Source organism: Daucus carota, chromosome 5 (genome assembly GCF_001625215.2).
Source record: "Daucus carota subsp. sativus chromosome 5, DH1 v3.0, whole genome shotgun sequence".
Classification (NCBI taxonomy): Eukaryota; Viridiplantae; Streptophyta; class Magnoliopsida; order Apiales; family Apiaceae; genus Daucus; species Daucus carota.
Genome location: NC_030385.2, coordinates 21,063,792 through 21,083,454, shown reverse-complemented (window position 1 = coordinate 21,083,454; position 19,663 = coordinate 21,063,792). Strand labels below are relative to the sequence as shown.

The window sequence follows — 19,663 nt, the reverse complement described above, 5'->3', positions numbered from 1 at the left end:
TTTATTTAATAGGAAATTATCCACTCAATTAAGTTAATTATATATATTCATAAATTAAATTAATTCGAGAGTGAATTCATTTAATAAATAAATTACATAATTAATATAATTATTTTAGAAGTGAAATAATAGTTCATTAAATATTTAAACACCCAATCTTCAGTAGAACAGCTTCTTGTCTTCTTTAAAATTTAATAACTTCTTCTTGATTTGTCGATCGATCGAACTACCACTTCTGCTTGACTTCAAATATTTAATTTGAATAACTGATACACAGATGTACTGTCTGGTTCATCTGTATCTAGTTAAATCAAATATTCTTCGTCAAATAAACATAAGAATTAGGTTTGTTCGTCGAGTCTTCGTCTTGTAAGTTCTTCTTCATTAAATGGAATCTTCTGAATAAATAAAGTATAGAAACTTTATACGTTTTGAACTCTTGGACGTGCCACAAAAGATTATTTGTGCACTGAGGCTTGAACATATTAATGAACTTCTTTGAGTGGTGTGCAACAACATCCTGGAATTCTTCTGGCATATAATTCCCATAAGTCTTTTGCCGTTCTTCGTACGGATTCTGATAACTTGCTATTTACTGAGCTTTCTTTTCTGAGTTGAGTTTTACCTCTTAAATACAAATAGGCTAAACATATGCCTTTCAAGCTTCTTCTCTTGGACATATGATCAAACACATCCTCGGCAAACTTCAAAATACAAAACAAATTGAGATCATCAACATTTTAAGCTTAGATATCTAACTTCATATGTTGATTTGTTGTAGTTATCCATCTTATTATCACAGATAATCAATCGAACAGGGCTTGTGCGGAGTTCTATCTACAATGACAAACAACAAAATATGAGTGAAGTTACAAATTTCAGAAATATGAGCAAGAGAGGAAAAAGAGAGAAATTGATAATTCTTGATTTCAAGTTTGTAATTTGAAACCTGTATATAGTCTAATGATAATAGAAGAGTAAAGTACGTGGGCGGCAAATCTTTACCTTCATGAAGAAGCCTCTCTTTCAGTTGTTCATTTCAGTTGTTTATGTTTATTAAAACTATAAAGTTGTAGACGTGTTGTATTTGGTAGACCCGTGGTGAAAAGTTAATGAAAGCAGAAGGATGGCTGGCTTGTAATATTTTGCAAATTCAAGGGTAAAATTCTAAGAGGGAGTAGTTACTGTTGCAAACACGCAACAAAAACTATTATATACATAGATATAATAGTTTCTCAACCTTCTCCTTCTTTGCTTTCTGCCATCAGGGCTGTTGAGGAGGCCCATCAACAGTCCACCCAAGAGGCAAAACCTTCTAAATCCAAATCTACAAAGCCAACCTCAGGTGCCTCCCGAAAGGCATCTGTTGTAAAAACAAAGAAGCACAAACTTGAGGGGAGTGTGTCTGGTGGCAGTGAGGGGGAGGGACAGGGTGAACATCAAAGAAACCCTGAGAATAAGGCTGGAGAGGTGAGTGATAACCAGCCTAGCCACTCTGTAGTCTCCCAAAAGACTGTAGAGGTTAACAAGGATTCAAACACATCCCTAGCAGCATCCTCCCAAAAGGATGTTGTTATTGAAAATAGTCCCCATCCAGGGACACAACAAAAGAGGGGGAGGGACACTCAATCCCCAGTAAAAGCCTATGGAAGAAAGAAGTTAAGGGGTGACAAATCTAAGCACTCTGCACACACTTCAATTTCTCAAAGTCAGATTGATGTGACTCCAGTAAATGTGGAGTCACAACCCCTTCTACTTCTCAACCCATTTCTAATATTTATGATCTTACTATTTCTACACCCCAAACACTTTCCCTACCTCTTTTGTGGATGTGGAGTTAATTCACACCACAATTGTAAATTCTCCATCTTTAGACTTCATGAAGAAGCCCCTTTCTGAGATTGATCATCATCAAATTGATAATTTGTTGGATCTTTCTCATACCATTTCTTCTCCTGTGACAATGTGCTCTGTGGACTTACACTCAAAATCAATCACCACAGACTCAACTGTCACAGCCTCCTTTCCTGTTTCAACTAATGTCCCTCATCAGTTGACAACTACTGGTACTTCAACTGATTTTCCATCTTCTACAGTAGTTGATCACATCATAGCACAAACACTACTAGGATTGAGTGAGGTGAGCACTGGAGAGGAGAGGCAGCCTTGGGTGTTGGCAAAAGGAGAGGGTGTGGAGAGTCTGGCTATTTCTTCCAGCCAGGAAAAAAGAGAGGTGTTGAGTGGCCCTTTAGAAAGGGTAAGTGAGGGAGAGGTGAGTTGTGTGGTGAGCCAAGGGGAGCTCTTGATGCAAGAACAGAGAGATTATTAGAGAAATGCAGGTGTCAATGAAGGATCAAGTGAGCAAGATTTTGAAGCAGAATATAGAGCCATTTTGGACAGTGTGCCACTTGATCTTGAGACTTTCACTCATGGAATGCCTTCCATTGAAGTTTTTGAAAGATTGGATAATCAAGCAGCTGAGAGGAGTCTAAACCTCATTCACACCACCTCATCTATGCTAAGAGCAAAGGAGGCACTTGTAGCTCTGCCTGCCAATGCTGGTGATGACTTTCAATATGAAGATGAAACTGATGAGGACCTCAATGAGGCTGTTGAAAATTCACTTGGTGCAGAGCCTGCAGAACCATCTGTTTCTCTTCCTTCTTGGCTCTCCATTCAATCAGCCAATGCCACTGTGGTCAACATGGAATTGCAAAGGCAGGCTACCTATATTCTCCACTCCCAAGCTGGTAGCTCATCTTCTTCTATATCTGCTACTATTGCTAGTCAAGCTCTAGACAATCTCAGACTGCACAAGTATCAATCTCTTCACTTTCAGAAAGAAGTGGAGCACCTCAACTCTCTCATCACTACAGTCAAATCTGACTTATCTTCCAAGATTGAGGAGAGGATTCCCACTCAGGTCATTTCCGCAATGACCAATTCTGAAAAGAAACATGCCCAGCTTGAAAAGCAAACGGAGGTTCTGGAAAGCAAGGTCAAAATTTTAGACTCCAGAATGGTTGAGATGCTTCAACACCAGAGAGTGCAGACTGACTTACTGCAGCATCTACTTTCAGCATCTGGTATCTCTATTCCTAGGCCTCCTTCACTTGATGCTAACAAAAAGGGGGAGAAAGAGCCCTTGCCCTCTCCTGCAGAGTTGGTAAGAAGAATTCCACCTCCTTTTTATACTGAGCAAGAAAAGAAGAGAAAAACTGCTATTGACTCCATTCAGGAAAGGTTGGACCAAGTGTTGGCTAAGCAGTCATCTTCACAATCTACAACCACAACCTTCCCAACCTCCTTTCCAACCACACCAACAATTCTCAAGGTAATCACACCTGAGATTGTCATTCCATCCAAGAGAGAAAAGGGTGAGCCATCAAGTTTGAATGAGTTCAAGGCCACTCTGTTTCCAAATATTTGTGGTTATTCAAGGCCTGGCAAAGATTCAAGCTCAATCTACTTTCCTCTAGCCAGGCCTGACAAGAATGAATACAAGCTTCAGGCCAAGAAATTAAATGCTACAAGGATAGTACAGATGAGGCTCTAAAAGCTCACTTTGCTATCATCTACAGAGAAGGCCAGAAGCTGTTTATTGGAACTGGCCACCCATATTATTCTTTTGCAAAAGATGAGGAGGTGGCCAGAGAATGTGAAAGAAAGGAATTTGAGTTTCAACTTTCTGAAAATCAAGAAATAGAAGTTGATGAAAGGTATGCAATTGAGCTGGAAGAGGAGTTGGAAGCTGAACTTCTTCAAAATGAAAATAGGATTGCTCCTGAGAATCCTCCAAAAAAGAAGAGAGTCAAACTAGATCAAAGATGCCTGAGGCTGCTAAGAGAAGAGAAAAAGTGCCTGCAAAAGAATGTTCAATCATCAAAGTCTTCCTCTCCAATCAAAGAAACCACAGTTATGCATCCAGATGTCAACTTCCATGATGAGCCAATCTTACCTAAGGAGGAGCCAATTGATCTTGATAATATTCATGTTCCTTCCTTCCTTGTTCAAGAAACTTCAAAACCTAAGAAGAAAGGGAAGTCAGTAGCAAAGAAAATGGCTAATCCTCCAAAACCTCCCAAGGAACCTGAAAATCCAGATGACTATCTTGTCATAGAAAATATAGAAGAAATTTCTGAGTTGGAGCTGGATTTTAATGATCTTCAAGAAGTGAGAGAAATAGAGCCAACTTCTAACCTTCCTAAAAGATTGAGTTTCTCATATAAAAGCAAAGGTGATGTCACCTGGCCTCTTCACAGGGTTCTGAGTTCTGAAGGATTCAGCTCTCTCACACAGATTTATGCTGCTATGAAGAGAACAGGAGGATTTACACCACAAGCCAAACAAATGGTGTTAAAGAGAATTCTTGAAATCAGGAAGGAATGGAACTCAGATGCTAGTCTGGAAAGAAGGCTGAAAATCCCCTACACTGGAAAGAAAATTGATCATGAGCCAACTACAATTATGGAGTTCAGAGACAGCCAAGGTGTTAGAAGATTTTTCAGACCTAAAGATCAACTCAAAATTGCTAGCCTGAATACTCTGAAGACTCTTCAATCCAAGCTCAACAGACAAGATAGTGATGAAGAATGGTTCTACAGGATTTTCCAGAAACAGATTGATATTCTTGAAGAAAAGCTTAGGTCCAGAAGAAGAAGATCTTCTAGGAATAAGTAAACTGCTCAGTCTAGAGGAGCAAAATCATCTGTAAACTTTCTATCTCTTGTATTTAAATTTTGTATTTTATTTTATTTGTGTTTTGTTATCATCAAGTGTAGAATTTATGTCTGCATCTTCTCCAGTCATAAATTGGGGGAGATTGTTAGGAATCAATAATTTTGATGATAACATAAACACTCTGTAGCATGTCTTGTTTAGAATCTTTATCAAAATTTTAGTTGTAATTGTTATATTTCTTGTCCTTGAGAATTATCAACGGATGGACAGATTAGGATGGCTAACTGTAAATGTTCAATGCCATGTAATTTTATCTAAGTGAAGGATATTTAACTGATGAGATGTAACTATTCAACTGATGAAGACTGGATCATGTTTCAACTGATAAAAACCAAGCATTCAACTTAAGACAAAGTGTTCAACTAATGATGCTAAGGAATTCAACTGATGAGACTGGAACAGCTTTCAACTGATGAAGTTTGTAATTCGTTCAACTGATGAAGGTACTTTCAACTGATGAAGCAAAGAGCAGTTGAAAGTGACTAGAGCTTAAGCCTGACAAATCACATGGATCGAATTACACTAAAATAGACATGGAAGCCTGATTAGGACAATAAAGAAGAACCAGAAACACTCTTATCTCATGCAATGCAATCTGGATCAAATCAAGATGGTCAAAGATGAAGACAACACAGAAAGCATGCATAAGACAAAGATGTGCCGTATTGTTTAGATTAGAGTGCACAATTTGTATTCTATTTAAAAGCTTTGTAAAAGTTGGAGTAATAACCAAGTTAGTAGCATCAGTTGAATGCGTTCGAAAAACTTGAGAGAAAATCTGAGAGTTAGAAACTATTCAAGTGGTGAACCTGCAGCTGTGCGAATTGTAATCAATCCACAAATTCTTCAATATAAAATCTCACGGGTGGATCATTCAATCCACCCGTATTTTTAATACTTGGTGTTTTTCTGGTTTTCTGTTTTATTGTTTTAAGTGTTCTTGTTCTTGAATCTTTTAATTTGTAAAAGATTGTATTCAACCCCCCCTTCTACAATCTTTTTCGTAGTTGGTGTAAAATAACACAAAAGCTAAGAGAAGGATACGCCGTGACCAATCACACTGTCACGGAAGTGTCATGTCACTAGTGCTGTAATGACATGACTGTAGTACCCCTATAGCTGGTTAAGTCAGTATACCCTATATCTCTCTAAGGGTCCAAAACAAATAGTTTTCACAACTTTAAAATCACATGGTACAGATATTTCCAATAAACTAAACAAATCATAATTTGTAAAATTTCTGAAAATCGCATAATAACTATTTTAAAATATCTCAAAACAGCTTTTTAAAATATTTTTCGGAACAAAATAGTCAAATAAATAGCACAGAACAAACATAGCGAATAGAACGGATCAAAAAAGGACATATCAAAATTATTTAATACTGAATGGAGTAGCGCTGAATAAAAGGAATAGAATCCGTACCTCGAAAATAGCAAACTCAGAGTCTAACGAACCTCGCAAAGGGACCATCTAAACTCCCGAACCCCGACTTTATCTTAAACTCCAATTATCTCCATGATTCCAATCTGCACAGACCAATAATCGACTGTTTTGACCCTCTAAACAAAATTTTCTGGAAAAACTCAAAACACAAAAGTGTAAGGCTTATAAAAACCGATTTATAACGAATCGGGAATTAAATAAAATGTCTGCTGATTCAGAACTCAAAGATAAAACATGATCTTATTAGGTTTTGTAATTTTGAGAATAGTTAGAAACATAATCTGAAAAAACATTGTGAACGAAAGTTGTATGAAATCGAAAGATCTTTCCTAAACATCAAGAATCATCAAAATCCGATAAGAATTGAATTTACTACGAATTTTACAAGACAGTTGATTTGTGTGAATATAGTCCTACGAATTTTTGTAATAAAAACGAAGAAAAGAATGGGTGGCTCTCAAAAGTATATAAAAAATGAGGGAACACAATCAATATATAGAGTTTTAAAGCCCTAATTCTAAACGTATCCATTATCTGAATACAAGTCTGATCCATATTCTAAGTCCATTCACTAGTACAAAAAAGGCCTATAGCGTCGGTCAAAATATACTTTTAATTAATCCTAATCATAATCCAATTTTAATCCTTTTATTATTATTTCTAATCTATTAATATTATTTTTATAGTTACGGGATATTACATATATACCCCCTTAAAAAGGATTCCATCCTCGGAATCTAACAAAACTAAACCACGTACCTAAATCAAATAAGTGTGGACATCTCACACGAATTGAATCTCTCATTTTCAAGTAGACTATTGTTTCGGATGATCCTTCCATAAAACTCTAATAAACGAAAATAGCAAATAAAATATATTTGAACAGAATACCCATGCTATCGTGTGTCCACCCACTCTCACAGGTTAACCTAAATAGGTTTTCTACACGAAAGAAACTAAGCTTTGATGCCACTTTATAACACCCCCATCTTAAATCAAGATGAGAGTTTACTTACAAATCCAAAACCTACAAACAGAGCACTAATATGTTCCAAATAACTATAAACAAGTTTAATAATGCCTAAACTGATTTAAATCCTCCAAAATAATTTAATCTGAATAATGTGAATAAAACAAATCTCTAAACAATATAATCCGAATAAATACTAGAAGTCCATAAATCCTAAACAATAAAAAAAATGGACATATTTTTTGCTACCCCATGAGCCAATGGGGCGTGGTGGTAGATTGTTAAACCATTTCAGCACTATACCCTTGAGGCATGTGTAGAAGAAACGACAACGTGCTATCTCGGTGTGTTCGAAGAAGTTTATCCTTATGTCAAACAAATTGATGGAGCCAGACGGGTCCGTAAATCCATCAAACTGATTTAATGATGGAATTTTCAAGTGCCTATCTATTTTGGCATTCTCAAAAATTTCTGACCGGGAGCTTTCCATTTAAACCTCTAAGCCTCCTGCCTGGGATCAAACATAGTCTATGCATAAGGCTACATTCTCCAAAAGCTTAGTAAAATCTGTTACCTTATTCTGTTTTGCTTTCACATCGCCAGATTGAGTATCCTCTTCCTCATCACTGTACAAGTACTTCTTTTCCCGATGGCGAGAATTATTTGAACCTACCAAATCTTCTCTGTCGATATATTCGTTACTGGCCGATGTTCTCCATAAAATTTCATCATCATCATCCTTAGTATGATATTCATTGCACCCGTCGTTGAGCTCGCTTTCAGGTGTAACATTTCCTTCTGTTGGCATACCTTGGCGGCGAGCAGGCGACGCTCGTTATCGAAAATTTGGAGCTCATCTTTGATGCTAATGTTTTGTGGATGCGCATATGTGTTTCCTGCCCACTTTTTAGCTTTGAGTTTTTCGAAATGGAGGTGAGCATCGCTGGATAGAACTCATATTCCTTGAAGAGTTTCCACCTTCATCCTAGGGCCTTGTTTCCTTCTTCCTCCTGTGGGATCTGGGTAAGCTGGTTATCCTAAGGAACCTTCAGGAGATTGATTCCCAAAAAGCATCTTAGGTTGCATATTGCCTTTTAATTAGATTTCCGTTAAACTAATATTTCTCTTTAATATTATCTTTGATGCAGATCTGGAGCTGACCATTTCGTGGTCGAACAACTAGTTTTGCTAAGAATATTTAGAGTCCCCTCCTTCGAACGCCAAATATTAATAACAAGTGAAGTATTAATTGGCAAGGAGTTAATGAGCGTCCTGAATTTGATCAACAGAAATGAATAGTTCAAGCTTTAAATTATCCATATTAATTACCATAACTGCAACTTACAAAGCCCTCCTAAGACACTATAAATAATGCAGGATCGTTTCTTATAATGTGAATTTTATTGCAACATTCAAACACATAAATAGATTTTAAAGTTAGTCATTTGTGAAATTCAGAACATAAAATCAAGACCGAGTAATAGATTACTAGACATTATAATAACTGCACATATTAAAATTATGTTTATTTTGATGTAACCGACACTACAAGAAAACTCGGTATTCCCAACGAAATTTCCCAACAGAAACAATTCCGTTACAATTTTCCAACGGAATACTGACATTTTTTGTGCAAGAGAAGGTCAAACCGCCAACAACAGACTACCAACAGTTTACCGACTATTATTTACAAATGGAATATTCCGTTGGTAAAGGGGGCAAATTACCAACGGATTACAAACGGAAAACTTAGAATCCAAATACCAACATACTTGTTACAGATTAGCGACGGAATTTCCGTTGGTAATTTGGTGATAAATTCGTCACTATTTCTGTTGGTAATTTCGTTGGTAATCAATCAATTAGCGACGGAATTTCCGTTGGTAAATTGGTGATAAATTAGTCACCATTTCCGTTGGTAAATCCATTGATAATATGTAAAGAAAATGATAAGATAAATTCCAAATGATATATTATTATAAATGTTGGTAATCCGTTTGTAAAGTAGATCGGTCAGCATTTTTCCGTTTGAAATCTGTTGGTAAAGTAGATCGGTCAGCATTAATCCGTTGGTAAAGTAGATCAGTCAGCATTAATCCATTGGGAATCCGTCGGTATTCAAAACATATTAAAAGTTCCAGCAAACAGTTCCTCATTCCTTGCATCGGTTTTTACACTTCTAACACCTTATTTTCTCTCTAATGGCATCCGAAAATAGCTGAAAAATCACCTTAATTCTTCCCATGTGCTAAGAAGCTTTACTCCATTCTTGTAAAATAAGGTTAGTTCTTTCCATATCTATTTCGATATTAATTTTTATGTAAAATATTTGTGTTGCTAATTAATTTTTAGTTTAATTTGGTGTTGTAATATTATTCATCTATGTTGATAGCATTATAAGTCCTAATTAACAAAATTGATATATATGTGGTGAAAATGGTAGTTTACATATATTTAATTAATTATAATTGTTAAAAAGCGTGTATTTATATCAAGTAGGAATATAATTAGCAAATACATAAATGTAAACATGATGTATCAAAGTGATAGTTCTAATTATGTTACATGCATTAGTTATTAATTCGGAAGAATCATTTAAATTGACTTGAACTAGTAATCAATTTCAATAATCATCTTGTTGTTGTTAATGAATTCTTACATTGGTGGTCTCGAAAATTGAATAATAACCGATCTTGGATATATGAGAGGATTGATGATAGAGGATTTTTGAATTCTCTATTTATTTTCGGCGTGGAGGATTTTATGAATTATGCTATATCTCAGCCAACATCTATGGGTGGGACAAGTATCCAATGTCCATATTCAATGTGTAAGAATCGAAAATTTTGGAATGGAGATATGGTGAAGCTGCATCCATTGAAGAATGGATTTGTGAAAGATTATTATGTATGGAGTCGACATGGAGAGTCATCCATTTATAATGAAAATGACGAACATCCTTCAAAAAAATATTCAAATATTTCACGGGGCACGGATGGGAGCAACCTAATGTACAATATGGTGATTGATGCAGCTGGTCCAAGTTTTGATCCGCATGATTCAGAAGAGATGCCGAATGCAGCAGCAAAAAATATATACATGTTAAAGTCTTCAGAACGTGAGTTATATGATGGTTGTGAAACTTCACAGTTGGCTGCCATGGCTCAAATGTTGAGTTTGAAATCTGATCATCACTGGTCGGATGCATGTTATGATCAGACATCACAATTTGTCAAAGGTATCTTTCCTGAAGACAATGCATTTCTTGATAGTTTTTATAGCACAAAGAAATATATGGAAGGATTGGGTCTACCTTCCATTCATATCGACTGTTGTGTTAATGGGTGCATGATATATTGGAACGAAGACATTGACATGGAGTCATGCAAATTTTGTTCTCAGCCGAGATACAAGATTAGAGTTCACAAATCTACAAGAGAAAGAAAGAAAGTAGTTGTTCAAAGGATGATATATTTTCCACTGGCCCCGAGATTGCAAAGGTTATATGCCTCACCGCCTACTGCAGCTCATATGAGATGGCATGCCGATCACTATAAGGAAGATGGTGTGATGCGTCATTGTTCAGATTCAGAGGAGTGGAAGCAATTTGATAGAGCGCATCCATTATTTTCCTCAGAGATAAGAAATGTGAGACTTGGACTTTCTGCTGATGGATTTCAGCCATTTAGTAGTTCTGGCAAGCAATATTCTTCTTGGCCAATTATAGTGACTCCATATAACTTACCCCCTGGATGTGTTCAAAAGAAGAGTACATGTTTCTATCCATCCTTGTACCTGGTCCGAGAAATCCAAAGCAGAAGATAGATGTTTTTCTTCAACCATTGGTTTCTGAGTTAAAAATGCTATGAGAAGTTGGCGTAGAGACATGGGATACTTTTTTGAAACAAAATTTTCAGATGCGAGCGGCTTTGATGTGGACTATAAGTGACTTTCCTGCTTATTCAATGTTATCGGGATGGAAAACTGCTGGTCATTTAGCTTGTCCTCATTGTGCTCATGATCATGATGCTTATAATCTCAAACATGGAGGAAATACAACATGGTTCGATAATCATCGATAATTTTTACCTATAAATCATCCATTTTGAAAGAATAAAAACTGGTTTACCAAGGGGAAGTGAAAGGCATATGTTCAGCCTATTTGTATTTAAGTGGTACAACTCAACTCAGATAAGAAAGCTCAGTAAATAGCAAGTCATCGGAATCCGTACGAAGAACGTCAAATGATTTATGGGAATTATACGTCAGAAGAATTCCAAGATGCTGCTGCACACTACTGAAAGAAGTTCATTAATATGTTCAAGCCTCAGTGCACAAATAATCTTTTGTGGCACGTCCAGGAGTTTAGAAGATATAAAGTTTCCATACTTTATTTTATCAGAAGATTCCATTCAATGAAGAAGTACGTACAAGACGAAGACTCGACGAACAAACCAAATTCTAATTGTTTATTTGGCGAATAATATTTGATTTAACTAGATACAGATGAACCAGACAGTACATCTGTATATCAGTTATTCAAATTAAATATTTAAAGTCAAGCAGAAGTGGTAGTTCGTTTGATTGACAAATCAAGACGAAGTTACTAAAGTTTAAAGAAGACATGAAGCGTTCTACTGAAGATTGGGTGTTTAAATATTTAATGGACTATTATTTCACTTCTTAAATAATTATATTAATTATGTAATTTATTTATTAAATTAATTCACTCTCAAATTAATTTAATTTATGAATATATATATATATATATATATAATTAACTTAATTAAGTGGATAATTTTCTGTTAAATATAATTTACAAATTACATTATTTAACACCTAAACCAACTCAGCAAGACAATTTAGAATTGTCTTACCGAGTGGAATCATCAGATGTTCAGACAATCTTTTTGTCTGACCGAAAGGATCAAGTGGCCACAACAAGACAATTTAATTTGTCTTGCCAACTGTTTCAAGTATCTTGCAAGACAGTCCCTTGCAATTTTCTGACCGAATAGTTAAGGAAGTCAGCAAAACAATCCAATTGTCCTACCGAAATTTCATGTGGTGGACAAGACAATTTGATTGTCTTACTGCCGTTTGCAAAGGTCCTGTAAGACATTTAAATTGTCTTATTTTATGTCTTTTGTCTTGCCCCTTTTCAAGATTGTCTTGCCCTTCTAAGTAATTGTCTTACTGCCATGCTTTTAGCTTGTTAGACAATTATAATTGTCTTCCCTTGATTTTAGTTTGTCTTGCCCAAGATATATTGTCTTTTCTACTTGTATTTGTCTTGTCTTTCCTTTGTCTTACAAGTACAAAGCTTTGCCTATATATATGGCTTAGTTTCTTCATTTCTAAGTGTTCATCACATTGACATTCAAAGCATTTGTAAAGCTTTCAAGTTGTTTGTAACTTGCTTGATCGTTATATCCACAGTTTTCTGTGCTTTGATAACCCGGTTGTTTTAATCACTAATCTAGAATATACCCTGTCGAATTTATTCTACGAACATTAGTGGACATTTAAACTGAACCATATTAATTATATAACGACTTAAAACATTGTTATATTAATTAATTATAATCTGATTAACAAGTCATATTCCAATCAGATTCACTTCCGCGATTATTTGGTATCGATTGTATTCACCCCCCCCCTTCTACAATCATATCTGGACCTAACAGGAAGGTTGTGTCTGAATTTCCTCCACCTATTCGGACAGTTGAAGATGTCTTACAAGAAATTGAGTCACTTGGTTTGATGAAAATTACTGAATTGGGAAGTGAGGAACACAATGCAAGAATCATGAAAACTTATAATTGTGGATGGAAAAAGCGAAGCATCTTTTGGGATTTTCCATATTGGAGGACGTTATCAATTAGACATAATCTTGATGTTATGCACATTGAAAAAAATGTGTTTGAGAATCTTTTTAACACCATCATGGCCACTGAAGGTAAAACCAAAGATAATGTTAAAGCAAGAGCTGATATCGAACTTATCTGTCGAAGGCCTGAATTAGCAATCAATGAGTCAACTGAAACATATCTAAAAGCAAGAGCTGATATCGCACTTATCTGTCGAAGGCCTCAGTTAGCAATCAATGAGTCAACACAAAAATTATCTATTTATTGATTATTTTTTCTTTGAATACTAACATGTTTAATGAGATTTAGTAGTGATCTTCTCCAGAAATTATATATCCACTGATATATATTCTATAAACTTAATATTATATTTTTAAAATGTATTCTATTTATCCTAGCGTTGGAATGGAGGTGTGGGACTCTTTGATTAAATTTGTTGTAGTGAAGAAAAATGAGAGGGTGGTGCTTGGACTTATATAGCCCAAGCGTATGGATAACAAAATTAAAAGGGGAGATTGTTACACTGTTTTATGTACATTTAAACAAAATAAACAACATCCATGGAATCGAACATATCAGTTGCAGAGTACAAAATACTGATATATTTTGACAAACCTGGTTCATTTTTACTTTCATATCATTAGGAACAGTCGTTTGGCAAAAAGAAAGATATATTGAATTAGCATAGACGCAGAGTGTTTTAATATATTCATGCAATTGTATTCTGGTGTGACTTCTTCTGGGTGACTGCTTTTATATAGCATATATATTTGGAATGTTCGGAATATTAATATTAAAGAATTAATAGACTGGTTAGAGATTTTATAAATAATTAATCATTAATTAGAAGAGCCCTTTTAAATGTTCACTGTAATGTTAAGGAACACCTTCTCGCTTTTAACAATTTAAGGAAGTTTAAATCTGACAGAAGTTTAAATCCATGGTGTAACTTCATTTTATTTTTCCAGAGTAGAATAGGTTGTTGATTCTACAGAGTTAAAAGAGCCTAGGTGTCAAGATAAAATTAACCGTGCTCGAGTGTAAAAGGTTCCGACTCTGAACTCATTCACTTGTTGAATGGCTCTTCACCTTGAGCTTCTTTACTTACGACATATCAGTTGCTAGTGTTACATTCCAATTGCAATATAGGTGCAACTAGTGTTACATTCAGAGGTGTTTAATATAATTTAATTTTATTTCTCAGGTTAGAGCCTTCAGGTAGATGCTCGCGAGCTATCAAAGATTCAATATCTGAGAGGCAGGATCCTGATGGATTCACCTGGAAGGCAGTGTCCAAGGAGGTGAAAGATTTTTATTTCGACGAGTTCAAGGTAAAATTCTCACATTTTTTTGAACTAATTACTACCAGTTATTTTTTGTAAGTAAAAATTCTTGTAATTTCTTCATTAATAAATTGTATCCTTTAAAAAAACAGAAAACATGTGTTTGGAGACAAGACGAAAAAATAATACATAAAGCATGGGCAAAGAAAGCGAGTGTCCTTTATTCAAACTTTTGCAGTGATGCCCGGGCAAGATGGGTAAAAGGTGGACATGATAGTAGAGTTGCTATGCATGTATGGTTGCGTTGGGTTGAGTTTTGGAAAACCCTTAATTTTCAAGTTAAATCAAATACTCAAAAGAAGAATCACAAGGGTGGAGCTGACAAATACCTTCCAACCCACACAGGTGGTTCAGCCTCTTTAAGAATCCATGCCGCTGTGCTGGTATATATGTATCAATTTTAGCTTGTTTACGCTGGTTTATTATTCTGTTATGTGCAAGGATCTCAGCTTGCCTGTTTTAATTTTTACCAACATTTTGTAGCTTCAATTATGTATCTCATATTCATTATTTCTTGAATATCTCCATTGAGTATGTTGGTTCTTGAATACTATTAAGGCCTTTTATATGTGTTTACTGTTGAAAATCATGTTTTGTTGAATTTAGTTAGTGATCTTTACATGTATATACTGGATTCCAGGGATCATATATTATAGTAATATCTTTCCACTGCCTTTGTTTTCTTTTAGCAGACTTGTTGTATTTATAGTTTTTTAATATCGTAAATTAAACTTTTAACTTCAGGCAAAGAGTCAAGGTAAAGATCCAACTTCGACCGATGTTTATCTTATTACACATACGGTGAAGCATGACAAAAAGACTTTTGTTACCAAGAAAGCAGAACAAGTTTATGTGAGTAGTATTCTGAAATAGTTTCAAGTAGTGTTGGCACTTATATAATTTTGTGTCATATTCTTTTCGGTTAAATGTTTATTTTGTGAGATGTATTCTAATTTTTTTTTACAAAAAAAAGTTGAGACACTACATGAGGAACTCTCAACACCCATTGAAGGTTCTGATGAACCTCAAGTTGTTGATGAAGACCAATTGTTCCTCAAAGCTGCTGGCGGACTAGATATAAAAACAGAGGTTATGACATGGGTTCATTACAGAGCGTAATATATGGACCGGAAACTGGAGGTAGTCGTCATAGGGGCTCCAATTTCAACAACGAAGAATATAAGCAAATGCAGGTGGAGTTGCAGGACATAAGGAACCAAGTGAAGGAGTTATAAGAAATGAGAAACCAGGAACTAGAAGAGATGAGAAAGCAGATGGAAGAAATGAAGAGCCAACTTGCATTGGTGTTTAAAAATCAGAATTAAGTTTGCCTGACTGCCTGACTTTTATTTATGTTAAGTTTGTATGACTTCAGAATTGTAGTTTGGATGCTGCTTTTGTTTATATCTTGGGCTGCTGCTTTTGCTACTTAATCTATGTCATTGTTCTTTTATTTAATTAAGCAGTTTATTTTATTAATTGTGTAATGTAGGGATTTAAATTTACCAAAAAAAAAAAATTTATAATTTTGCCAACGGTTTTTCCCAACATAACGGAATTATAAATTATTAAATTTTAATCTATATTAGATATTATATTGTAAAATTGCCAATAAAAATTCATTCTCCAAGGTATTCTGTTGGTAAAGTTACCAACGGATTTCATTCTGTTGGAATGATTCCAACACTTTTAGACATTTAACAACAGACAATCTGTTGGTAAAGTTACAACAGAAGATTATTCTGTTGGTAAAATACCAACGGTTTTCTATCTGTTGGCAAGTTAACAACGGAAAAATCCGTTGGGATATTGAATTTTTCTGAAGTCAACAGCCTCCTAGTCGGTTGGTAATCCGTTGTAATATTACCATCAGAAATGCATATTCCGTTGGGAAAAATTTACCAACGAAGTTATTAGTAACAGTTTTTTCTGTTGGTAATTCCGTTGCAATGCTCGATTGTCAACAGAATGTCACTTTTAGCAACAAAATATTCCATTGGTAATTCCGGATTTCCTTGTAGTGCGACACTTAATTATTACATATAAATACATATATACATAATATAGATATATGTTAGTTAATATTAGGTAATTGACTCTAAAAATATACACACACAATATATATATATATATATATATATATATATATATATATATATATATATATATTTTATAGTTAATATTAGGTAATTTATATTAGTTATTATTAGGTAATTGACTCATAAAAAACATACAAAATTTTGCAACCCATCACATTGAAATGAACCATGGGAATTTTAGATTCCAGGACTCCAAATATTATATGGACTTTAAAATGTGACACTTTAGATAAAAAGTAATTTTGTATCTTACTATTTAAATGATAACAACTTTTGGTAAAATTGTTCAAAATTTTGTAAATGTTATATCAATTAATCAACGGTCAATTTTAATATTTAAACATCAATATGAAAAAGTTGTAACTTTATTAAATTTTTTTTTTAATTAAATTTGTTGATGAGACTTATGAAAATGATGGCTAATAATAATTATTATAAAAATGAAAATATAATGTTCTTTATATTTTTAATTTGAACTTGAAATAATATGTTTCCATATTCACAAAAATGAAAACTTGGTTGTTAATATACATAATTAGAGTACTCATAATAATAATAATATATTTTGTTATATATATTAATATAAATAGAAACCACAAGATTTAGGGATGGGCATTCAGCCCGCCCCGCTCGACCCCGATCCGATCCCCGCCCCGATTCAGGGAATTTTTCGGGGGCGGAGCGAGGATCGGGTAAAGTTTTATTAAAAAATCAGGGATCGGGGCGGGGTCGGGGATTCGTGTCTCCCCGCCCCGATCCCCAACCCCGATTGTGTATATATAAAAACAATAATATGTTTATATATATTATACTAAATAAATAATTAAAAATAGATAGTTTATATAGTATTATTAAAATTAAAAAATAATCTTTATTTTTATTGGTCGATTATAATTATATTTGTAATATAATATATTTTATAATTTTAAAATTATCTTTCATTTATATTATAAATCAATTTTAATATGATTTGATGTTGAAAATATGAGATAATATCATTTTATTAGTATATTAGGGATCGGGGGCGGGGATAGCACTCCCCGACCCCGAAGTGCCCCCGCGCCCATCCTTAACAAGATTATTAAAATAAACAAATTTTCAGAAGATATGGGTGCATTTCACGTTACAAGCCAGTGAAAAAAGTTATATAATTCTATGCGGCAGGTGCTGGTTCGAGAGAGCCTTGAATGAAATTTTGCAAAGAATATGATGCAACATGATCAGGAGGAATCTGGTTACTCCAGGGCACTCGGCCAACTGGATTGGCGGCGGGGCCAGTAGAATTAAATTCTCCATAATAAAGTGTCTGCAGTCCTTGATCTCCAACCCATTTGGACCAACCTTCAGGACATACAATATCCATCACACAACTGATATAAACTGTCCTGGCGAACTCCCTCCAGGGCCGCCCTAGGAAATAATTGTGTACTTTTGGATTGATTCGGTACAATTCCGCGTACTTGTCCGTACCATTGATCACACAATTCTGGAAAACAAAGCCGCTTACTTGAGACGGATCCATTCTACTATGTGCTGTAATGGCACTCTGATCACCAACTTCCGGGGTGGTTACTCGTGGTCGAACTAAGATGGTGCAATCTTGGAAGAATGCAATGGCATTGCCGAATATGAAATCTACGGTTCCTTCAATCTGGCAAGATTTGTAATATTGGCGGAGTGCATTGGCATAAAGTGTGTCCTGATGCCCAAGAATTGCACAGTTCTCGATTAGGGTGCGATCACTATCCGCTAACAATGCCACGGCTTGTACATCAATTTCAGCACTGTTTTCTATTGTCATATTGCTTGCCATAAAACCATCACCATACACAGCTGTTACAAGAAACTAAATAACATTAACCTTGAAGAATTTTAAGTAGAAAATTTCTGATGATTATATAACTTTTCCAATTCAACTGGCAGTGCAAATAAAACGTTATGAAACTATACTTTATATTTTCATCATTACGTAAAAAGGATGATGACTCACATAGTGTAGCTGAGCTCCGTGTAGTCACGTTGGGCATGGCGACATTCAAGGAACCTGTGATAACAGTTTTGCCAATTCCCTCTCCCAAAAACACAACATTTGTCTTCTCAAATGCCACCTTAACCATTTCAGCATAAACTCCTTCCTTAATCAAAATCACAAACTGCTTTCCCCTATTAACTGCTGCGATATCAACAGCCTCTTCAGCTGTCATGCTATTCGGTGGTGCCCGATCCACTGCTTGCTGAACACTCGAACAATCACAGCCAACCTTACACACAGTCACATTAGGCACTAGTCCCTGCGGAAACTGCAAACTCCATAACTCAGAACCCTGCTTGGGTGAAGCTTCCCACAACCCATCTCGCTCTGTTTTGGGCGTGTCCCATGACACGGTTTGGTTCCCAAACAAATCATAAGCCCTGATCATACCAAGGGCATTACTTGCAAGTACTGTCGAAGAATTAAGAACCTGCATCGTCTCATTAACCATAGTTGTATCATTAATGTACTTAGCAAGTCCCGTAAGAGCACCATGTTGGTTACTAATGCCCGCGCCCATCCAAGCACGTGCCGTCTTGATCTTTCCTTGTGACAGAGCCACACCCGTTGAATTAATCCTGGAGTCTGCATAACGCAAAGTTTCCAAACTAATTCTCACATTAGTCGAGAGATTAAAATTGCTTGCCGATGTTTGGAGGAGAGCTTGTAACTTTGTCATGGACGTTTTAAGCCCAGTCTGTGACACCTGTATTGCCGAATGAATAATTTGAATTGGCTCGGGGGTTGGTGGAATATCTTTTACGTCCGATAAAGTGGTTGCGCATGTATCAGGATATCTTGTAGCTTTACAGGCTTGTTGGATTTGTGGTGATGGTGCAGCCGAGGTGCGGTGGTCAATAATAAAGAGCAATGAAAAGGAGAGGAAAATTGAGAGAATTGACGCCATGGCAAAGAATAGATGGACAATGTGTTTTTATTAACTGCATGTCAACATGCATATTGTGTATATAGTTCTAGTTTGTGCGGTGTAAGAAAAAGTCAGGAGCGAAGAGTGGGGGCTAAATATATAGACTAAAATGCAATATGTGTGCCTGTGGTATGATCATTGTGCACTTCCTATGATATCGAAACTATCAAATTGCATGTTGTGGTATCCAAAGTTGTGCAAAGTGGGTACTTCCGTTACCTTGCCTCTTAACACC

At 35.4% G+C, this 19,663-nt stretch overlaps 1 protein-coding gene and 1 long non-coding RNA gene across 2 annotated transcripts; one reads left to right on the top strand and one right to left on the bottom strand.

Moving 5' to 3' along the window:
• The first annotated feature begins 9,329 nt into the window (after positions 1-9,329).
• Positions 9,330-14,732, top strand: LOC135152681 (uncharacterized). Its single transcript, XR_010292060.1, has 3 exons — positions 9,330-9,437; positions 14,231-14,357; positions 14,462-14,732. It is a non-coding gene; the product is annotated as an uncharacterized LOC135152681 (long non-coding RNA).
• Positions 14,733-17,551: 2,819 nt separating this feature from the next.
• LOC108192235 (probable pectinesterase/pectinesterase inhibitor 51) lies at positions 17,552-19,404 on the bottom strand. The gene is made up of 2 exons (XM_017372081.2): positions 18,459-19,404; positions 17,552-18,301 (listed from the first exon to the last, which is right to left on the bottom strand). Exons 1-2 carry the CDS (start codon positions 19,177-19,179, stop codon positions 17,622-17,624), a joined length of 1,401 nt encoding a protein of 466 aa, XP_017227570.2. The 5' UTR covers positions 19,180-19,404; the 3' UTR covers positions 17,552-17,621.
• Positions 19,405-19,663: the final 259 nt, after the last annotated feature.